Genomic DNA, 9,486 nt, shown 5'->3' with positions numbered 1-9,486 from the left:
TTTTTCATTTATGCCATTGACCGTGCAGTTTCATTAATGTTATATTTTAGTAGTTCTGGAATTTTTACGCAGGATATCATGGTTATTTTTTTTAGGTTATTTTATTTGAAAAAACATTCAAACTTTTATAAGGGAAAGGACTTCTTCATATGTTTTCCACATTTTATTCACTATTTTTTAGTTCTGCTAAGGCTGTCCACAGCCTCGGGTCATAAATTACTGAGCTACCAGAAATTGTCTTGATCAACTTTGAGTCATGAGTCAGTCATGACTCGCCACTGCGCCATCAATGATAGTGGCAACTCCGAATCTGCAGCATGCCCTCACTTCCTGGATCACACTGTGTTGTACTGTAATGCAGTGGACCTGTTATATTCAGTATTTTCCACACTAGAGGACAGGCAGGAACTGATAGCAGCTCCCAGTATAAGAAAGGAGACAATATAGTGGGTGAGCGGCAGAACAATATTTGCAGCTATGTCATATTTCTAAGATTTGGTTTTCAGGCGCTTCTATGGGATTTTGGCGGCTTAATCATCTTCTTTAGGACTGTTATAGCGCTGAGGTCGCTTCCATATACATGTATGGAGATCTTTCTCCTCAACCGCCTGCTCCTCTACTACACTCCGCTACACGCTGCACATCGCTTCTCTTTCCTGTCAGGAAGCTTTGTGAGTAACTTCCGGTAAGCGCTAGGACTCCAGATAACGCGAGACCTCGTCATGTTACTGTTTAATAAAGTTTTGTCAATTTGAATAGCGTGGCCTTCCGGTTGGACAGAGGAATTGTGGGAGTTGTAGTCTTCTTTGCCTTCTCTTCCCCAGGTCTTCCTTTCCCGGCCGACACGGAACTGCAGCAGCTGTAGTTCAGGTTAGTAGGTTTATTCATTCTCCGTGGTGTTGTGTGGACGCAGGAGATGGGTGATCGGCTGATCCGCGCCCTTTTATAACCTGCTCGGGAGTTTCCCCATCTTTCCTCTCCATCATGCTGCTGTAGAATCCTGCTGACACATATCAATGGGGGTGCGCTTCCCTGTGAGGAAGGAAATGGAGAACACACTGGGCTATGATCGGCAATGCCTGTGAAAGAGAACGATCAGATCGTACAGTTCTCTCGCAGGTGGTAAAGCACTGACGATCTGTAGTTTATTCTGGATAATGAGGAAGGAAATGATGTCAATGGCTTCATGTCCCATCACCTGTGAGGATCTGTGTCCTCGGCCTCAGTGCACACTGTACTGATCTGTCAGTGTCATGTCCTGATAATGTAGGGTCACGTTATAGGACTGGAGCCATGGGGTAGACACCTGCTGTACACATGGCAGATCATATTAACAGAGATCATCTGTCCACAAGAGCTTACAATCTTATTACAAATCAAATCATGTATTGTGCTACATGGAAACACCCAGCAAGCTGCTGGTGGTGGATCTGGTATTATGGGACCCATCAGAGGCTTGTAGGGCACAGGGAGTCCATGCGGTCGGGATTCCTCATTGTCACCTTCTCTATCAGACTAAAAATGCTGCATTGTGTGGGCAGAGTGCCATAGACAGATGCCAGTCCAATCATGTAATAGCATTGCACTACAACCATGCATAAACACTATCATCTATATACGTAGACACATTCTAAACCCATAATCTATAGAGATTAACAATCTTCTTTGAATCCACGATATCACAGGGAAAGTTATTTTTCATAGCAACAGATTGTTCTACATTGCCTAGTGCCAATGGATGATATATAAATGGTTTGACAATGGCTTCCGAATGGCAGGATAGTTCTGTTCCTACTTTGTATAGTATGAAGTAAGAAAGAAAAGGTAAAAATAGAAACAAATTTATTTTCCTAAAAATGCTACTAGTAGTAAGTACATGGATAGCAGTAGTCACCAATGGAAACCTACAGCTAGGTAATTACAGTATAAATTAAAGGTTATTAGAATTAGTGCCCTCCATAGATGATTTATTAAAAGCGACGTTTTATTCACTCCCACCCCCGTCTTTTTGCTATACTAATGATTGAGAGATTTTGTATCTGACATGTTTTTCTTCATATTTAAAGGGGTACTCCAGTGGAAAACTTTTTTTTTATTTTTTAAATGAACAGGTGCCAGAAAGTTAAACAGATTTGTACATTACTTCTATCTTAATCTTTCCAATACTCTTTTAGGGTCTGCATACTACAGAGGAAATGGTTTTCTTTTTGGAACACAGAGCTCTTTGCTAACATTATGACCACAGTGCTCTCTGCTGACATTTCTGTCCATTTTAGGAACTATCCAGAGTAGCATATGTTTTCTATGGGGATTTTCTCCTACTCTGGACAGTTCCTAAAATGGACAGAGGTGTCAGCAGAGAACACTGTGCTCATGATGTCAGCAGAGAGCTCTGTGTTCCAAAAAGAAAACCATTTCCTCTGTAGTATTCAGCAGATAATCTAATTTGTTTGTGGACCTGATGAAGGCGCATGTGAGTGCCAAAATGCGTTTTCCGAAGAAATCTCAATAAATTGTCCTGTTTTAACCGTGGCATCTTGAGTCCGTTCCCTGCCAGCAGAAGTGCTCTACACAATTCCCCATTTTTATCTATCCATTCTCCTTCATCTATACCAGTGTTTCCCAATCGGGATGCCTCCAGCTGTTGCAAAACTACAACTCCCAGCATGTCCGGGCAGCCGAAGGCTGTCCGGACATGCTGGGAGTTGTAGTCTTGCAACAGCTGGAGGCATCCTGATTGGGAAACACTGATCTATACCCAGGGCTTAAGTCCTGCAGGAACGCATGAGAGTGGAGATCCTGCACTTTTTCCACAGCAGGAACACCGTTCCCATTAGAACACTGTTCCCATGAGTCCTGTAGGACCAGCCCTTGAGTGGAAATCTTGGGTGATTTCCCACACTTTTTTCCTCCAGGACTTGACCCTATCTATACCTCATCTGTGTATGTGCTATGTGGAAATGTACACCATCAGTATGGTGTATGTAGTCATGATCCCTGACACTTGCTTAGACAGTTTTCTGCATATAGATAGAGAAATAAGAAGAAAGGTATCAATGTGAAACTGGAGAGTCGGGGGAGCCCGCAGCTTCTAAATATTAAGGACTCCTTCCACACAACCGTATAAAGGAGAAAAAAATAACTGTTAAAAAAAAAAGACACAATGCTAAAATTTCCGCCACTGTCCTTACCATGTGCTGTCCACCTAAAGATGGCAGCAGATGTAATTTATTGTAATAACACAGATGTTTTTGGCATGCGGTTTAATGTGGCTCTTTTGACAGCAATATTGTGACCTGACAAGTCTTGTTGTTTCTGACATTCTACAGGGCTCGCAACACCAATCCTCATAATGGCTGCAGACTCCATGGAGATCGATGATGGTCTTTACAGGTGTGTTATGTGCAACTGCCAGAAATATAGTGTATCATCCTCAATAACATCTAAAGCTAAGCTAAAGTTACCTGAGAGTGTACCTAGATGATCTTCTGCACAGCAAAAAGCAAGATGAAAGTCTGGTGTCAAAAAGTAAGGCCAGGTTCACACGGCTGAAAATATGCAGAATGTCTGGCCATTCTGGGCAGACATTCTACACATTTAAATAATCTGGCGGGTGCTAGGATTGTTAGCAAATGTGCCGTCTCATAGACAGCAATGCATTTGTGGAAACCGCCGAAAAAAATTCTATTACTTCTGCGGACTCCAGAATCGGGATTTCTGCACCAGGAACTTCTGCCATGGAAATTCTGCTGTGCACAGTGGAATGTCTGTGCGGAATATTCCTGCGGAATTCCAAACGGACATTCCGCTGTGTGAATTTATGCTAATTGTGAACACTTGACTAAGGGTATGTTCACACGTGTGGATTTTCGCAGCGCATTTAGCTGCAGATCCGCTGGTGAAGGGCCCCGCTGTATGCTGGCTTTAAATGTGCGGCAATACGCCGCTACCAGCAGACATAGTGCAGCGATGTGCGCGGCTTACTCGCACATCGTGGCCGCTCTCCCTGCTCTGAGCTAGGCAGAGAGCTCCCGCGATGTGCGAGTATACTGCAACTCGCACATCGCAGTGTGTCTGCTGGTACCAGCAGGCACATATAAAGCCAGCATAGAGCGGGCCTTCACCAGCGGATTTGCAGCGTAAAATCCACTGTAAATCCGCACATGTGAACGTACCCTTAGGCTACGAGCAGACACAACCTTTGTGTGGCTCTCTTTTTGGCCAGAAAGAAAGCTGCAAAAACTGCCTCAAAAAGTCATGCGGCAAGTATGGTGATTTTTGAGGGGGGCTATAATTTTTTTTTTATTTTTTTTTACAAAAATGCCCTGTCTGTTTTCAGCCTTAGGCTGAGTTTCTACGCCGTTTTTTTTTTTCTTTTTAAACTGTCCTTCAGTTTTTGAGCCACAGCCTGAAGTGTATTCAAAAGGAATAGGAAATATAAAAAAAAAAAAGTTATACTTCTCCTTCCTACTGGATCCATTTCTGACTCTGGCTCAAAAACTACAGTGGCAGTTTTCCAAAAAACAGAAAAAAACCTGTATGGAAACCTAGCCTATTCCGGTCAATCACTTTTAGGGTACGTTCCCACCTGGCATATACGCAGCGTATTTCACGCTGAGCAAAATCTGCAGCAGCAGTGGGAAATATCCTTCGCTTACCATACACACAAGGCTTTCTGGCGGCAGCCCTATGTGTGCAGTGAGTTTTGGAGGCAAGTCGTGTGGCGGTGTGACTGTGACGCGTGGCTCCGCCTACAAAACTCATTACACACATAGGGCTGCCGCCGGAAAGCCTTGTGTTTAAGGTGAGCGAGGGATACGCAGCGTATATCCCACTGCTGCAAATGTTGCGCACTGTGAAATACTCTGTGCATATGCCAGGTGGGAACGTACCCTTAGGTTGAGTTCAAAATTGCATAATATGGACACGTTTGATGACAGCAATTAGTTTGGGACATCAAACCCACAGTTGGGCCGGGACCTACATTGATAACATGGATGCCAAAAATTGTGCTAAGCCTGTCCCATGTTTCATGTATACTGTTTTTGTTTTTTGTTTTTTCAGGATTTTAATTACAATTCTGCCGTACTGTAGATATGGGCTTTACTGACAGGTGTCATGTAATCTATATATATATATATATATATATATATATATATATATATATATATATATATATATATACATATACCTATATACCTGTCCAGTGAAAAAGTTGCTGAGTTGCCCATAGCAACCAATCACATTGTTTCTTTCATTTTTGAAAAGGCCTCTGAAAAATGAAAGAAGCAATCTGGTTGCTATGGGCAACTCAGCAACTTTTCCTCTGGACAGGTTTTGATAAATCTCCCCCAATGTGTGTATGTGTGTATGTTCCAGCATCACATCCAAACGGCTAAAGATATTAACATGAAACTTGGCACACATGTTACTTATATGTCAACAACAAACATAGGATAGGTGATTTAACCCTTACTCACCCCCATTTGCCAGGGGCGGGTTTTTTGTTTAGAGTCCCATACAAGTCTATGGGAAATTGATCTTACTGCATAACTTCCAAACGGCTGGAGATATTTCGATAATAGTTGGTCACATATTACTTATATGTCCACTTAAAATATAGGATAGTTAATTTAACCCCCCATTTGTGAGGGTCGGGGTTTTTGTCTAAAGTCCCATGCAAATCAATGGGAAATGTATGTTCTCACATAACTTCCGTACGGCTGGAGATATTTCAATGCCTGGTACACATATTACGGGTCGGGATAGGAGGTCGGGATAGGGGGTTTTGATATGACAACAATATATGAGGACGGGGATATGAAGTCAACAGCTTCCTCCCCAACAAGTATTAGGAAGGAAAAACCCGGCAATGCCAGGTACTCAGCTAGTAGATATAATACATGGTGACTGTCAGTCAATGGTGCAGACAGAAGGCAGCATGTTACAGTGATAGATGCCCTTTAAAGGAGTACTCTGGAATATAAAAAAGTGTTCAAATCAACTGGTGCCAGAAAGTTAAACCTATTTGTAAATAATCTCTATTTATAAATCTTAATCCTTCCAGTACTTTTTAGCTGCTGTATACTGCAGAGGAAGTGGAGAAAGTGATGTAGTTCTTTTCAGTCTGACTACAGTGCTCGCTGCTGCCATCTCTGTCCATGTCAGGAACTGTCTGGACCTAGAGAGGTTTGCTATGGGGATTTGCTTCTTCTCTGGACAGTTTCTGACATAAAAAGAATAAAGTGGTATACAGACTTCAAGGTGTATATTAACGGATAAGTAAATATTAAAATATAAAAAATTGAGATGTGAGATGTTGAAGTAGGTGTGTGTGCAAATGGACTAGCAGTATAAGATAGGAGTAAAAAATTGTTTATTTATTAGATATATATATAATATAGTAGTCCTAGCAGGGCCCTAGCAATGGATCTACACAGAATCCTCTGTTTATTTTAGCACAGTGTGAGCCCCCCCAACCTCCTATTTTTCCAGTTTCTGACATAGAGGTGTCAGCAGAGAGCACTGTGGTCTGACTGGAATAAACTACACAACTTCATCTGGAACATACAGCAGCTGATAAGTACTGGAAGAGTTAAGAGGTTAATGTTTTTATTTTGTGAATATACTTGACTTCTCAGACACCTTGCTTTAAGTGTACTGAAGTATTGTATATTACAGGGCATGACATATTAAATCAAAGCAAACAGTAGAAAACGGCACTCACCATCCATATGCAGGTTAAATCTTGAAATCTTTATTTCGTTATATTAAAAATATATCATTTTAATATGATCTTATAAAGATTTCAAGATTTTTTCTGCATATGGATGCTGAGTGCTGTTTTCTACTGTTTGCTTTGATTTAATATTTTTGCATGGACTAGCGGGTCTATCCCAGACTAGACCTTATACTGCCTATAATCAGAGCACCACCCAAGCATTCACAGCAGCTCCACACCTCTGCTCCCAGCACGCACAGATTCGGCAGTAGCCGGTTTCCACATACCTTGGTATACATAGCATGACATATTGAAGCAATGACTGATAGTAAGGGATCCTTCCATTGTCTTACCCGTGTGGAAAATTGAAGATTGCTCAGTACAGTATACAATATCAACCACTGAGGACTGGTCAATCAGATTATCACACCGGGAAGGACTTGGTTAATTCTGTGCCCACTTTAAAGGCAACCTGTCACTTGTTTTATGCTGGCAAAACTGCATGAAACAGGTGCAGTGAGCTGGGTCCCAGACATTTCAGAGACTAGGATTTATAGTGGCTGCTCCTCACCCTTCTGGCCCTGAGTATACAGGTAGGGAGAAATGTGCCACTCAAGGCTAGTGAGGTGGGGGGTTGCTACAGGGATCGCCTCCTGTGCCTTCTTACCCGTGTCCTGGCAGCTTTTTAAAACTATCCATTCTCTAAAATGCCATAGTGTTTCAGAGTAAATCATAGTGTCCTGGGACCCCGCTTCCTGTACCTGTTTCATGCTCCTGTACCTGTTTCATCCAACATAAAACAAGTGGCAGAATACCTTTTAAGCTGATTAAGATACATGACAAGCTTTGCCTTTATGGCTTTCTGCTTTATACGTGGGGTGGCTGTAGCTGCATGTTTCAAGTGCTGACTTTTCTTGACTACCTGAACATGTGTATAAAGTGCTGCAATTTACAAGTGTGTTTTTTTTTGTATTTTTTTTATTTTTTTTTCCATAACTTGTAATTTTAACTTTTTAGCCGGCAAAGGTATGTCCTGGGTGATACAGCTATGCAGAAAATGGCTAAGTCCAATGTTTTCCTTAGTGGCTTGGGCGGACTTGGTGTTGAAATAGGTAAGTGGTCATATTTGTATTGCATGTTTTTTTTGTATTATGCTCAGTGCTTTGCTCAATAAAAAAAAAGTTCTATAAAAAAAAAAAAAAAAAAAAAATTAGTAAGTGAAACCAATTCCTTTTCTAAACGTTTCAGAGCTCTTTTAGCTGCTTTCTTTTTTTTCTCAGGGATATTTATATCTATTTTGAGACTTATTACTTAGGCTGTACCATACAGTTAGATTCAGGCAGTGCAGTGTGTACTCTAACAAGGGGTATATGTAATAATCCACATAAGTTGAACTGGCTGAGGAGGATACTACTGGAGCCTGCGATTACCATCCGGGAGTCTGACATGTTGACCCCTGGCAACAAGGAAGAGGATCACAGTGGAGTACGGGAGCAGGATACAAGAGACATTGGGGTAGCAATGGAAGGTAAGTCTAGGTTTTTTGTTTAATGCAGGCAGCAGGGCAGGAGCCACATAACTCCTTTAAAACCAGATCTACAAAATCAGACTCGGAGAAGGCTGCAAGTTAATATAAGAAGACAGTGATCAAGGTTTTTTATTTTTGAAGGCCAAGAAAAAAACATTGGACTCTGTTCACCATGTTATTAGATCTTTTACATAAACTTTTTGTAGTTTTTTTTTTATGGTCAGAAAATCTATTTACCCCCCTCACTGACTTATGGTTATGTCAGATTTCAAAATTCTTTCACCAGAGAGAATACTGTAGCAAGCTAAATCGGGGGAGGGGGGTAAATAATGACAGATCAAGGACATTCACCTTTAGTGCAGGGAAAAGAAAAGCATGTCACTGTAGTTTTGCATACAGCACCTTATCTGGAGGCTGCGTTATAGCCTATGATTACTCCACTCTATTTGGTGTTCGTGACTAAACCATAGAAAAACTAGACTGCTATCTTATCTGAGACTATGCTGCCGGATGTCCTCAAAAACATAAATTGGGACCTAGCACTGGGACCATTTCCAGTTATAGAATTTTCAGTGAGTTAGGCAGTTTCTCAAAGCTTGTTTAAGACAAATTGGATGTCATGACTGTAAGTAAAACTGTTTGCCAGATATGTCTTCATAATCCACAAAGCAACCTTATCTGGTCAGTATCTGTGATCAAGAGGATTAGTTACCAACCAAAAAAACATATGCATCCCAGAAGGTTTGCATGAAAAGGAGGGATAGTTGAAATGCACAGGAATGCAGAATCATGCTAAATTATTTATAACCATAGAGACTCATAGGAGCTGTGTATACAAATGATAGGGTATGTTTATTCCAGACTATTTGTACAATTATGTATCTTTTTAATTATAGATGCTCTGAAGCATTAAAAAAGTTCCTATATTGTGAATTTTACTGCTCTATCTGACTTTAATTTTTCTTTTGTCATTATAGCCAAGAACATTGTTTTAGCTGGAATAAAGGTAAAAACATAAATGTATTTTTATATTTCTTTCTTTCCTTTTTTCTTCATTTTTGTAACTCTAATTGGTATTTTCAGGCCCTGACAATCCATGACACAAGACATTGTGAAACATGGGACCTTGGGACTAATTTCTTTATCAGGGAAGATGACGTTGCAAATAAAAAAAATAGGTTAGTACTATATGTCAAGCCACTTTGTCGTAGTACATAATACTAAATATCCTTATTTT

General features: G+C 40.8%; 1 protein-coding gene across 1 annotated transcript in view; it reads left to right on the top strand.

Moving 5' to 3' along the window:
* The first annotated feature begins 784 nt into the window (after nt 1-784).
* UBA6 (ubiquitin like modifier activating enzyme 6) overlaps nt 785-9,486 on the top strand; it is a 62,560-nt gene continuing 53,858 nt past the window's right edge. Inside the window, exons 1-5 of the mRNA XM_056568892.1 lie at nt 785-870; nt 3,330-3,393; nt 7,739-7,833; nt 9,227-9,255; nt 9,333-9,427. Of these exons, the coding sequence (XP_056424867.1) occupies nt 3,353-3,393; nt 7,739-7,833; nt 9,227-9,255; nt 9,333-9,427 (260 nt within the window). The 5' untranslated portion in view covers nt 785-870; nt 3,330-3,352. The remainder of the gene's footprint in view (nt 871-3,329; nt 3,394-7,738; nt 7,834-9,226; nt 9,256-9,332; nt 9,428-9,486) is intronic.

Source organism: Hyla sarda, chromosome 1 (genome assembly GCF_029499605.1).
Source record: "Hyla sarda isolate aHylSar1 chromosome 1, aHylSar1.hap1, whole genome shotgun sequence".
In the NCBI taxonomy this organism is placed as follows: Eukaryota; Metazoa; Chordata; class Amphibia; order Anura; family Hylidae; genus Hyla; species Hyla sarda.
The sequence above is the reverse complement of the archived record's forward strand: the minus strand, read 5'-3'. Positions and strand labels throughout refer to the sequence as shown.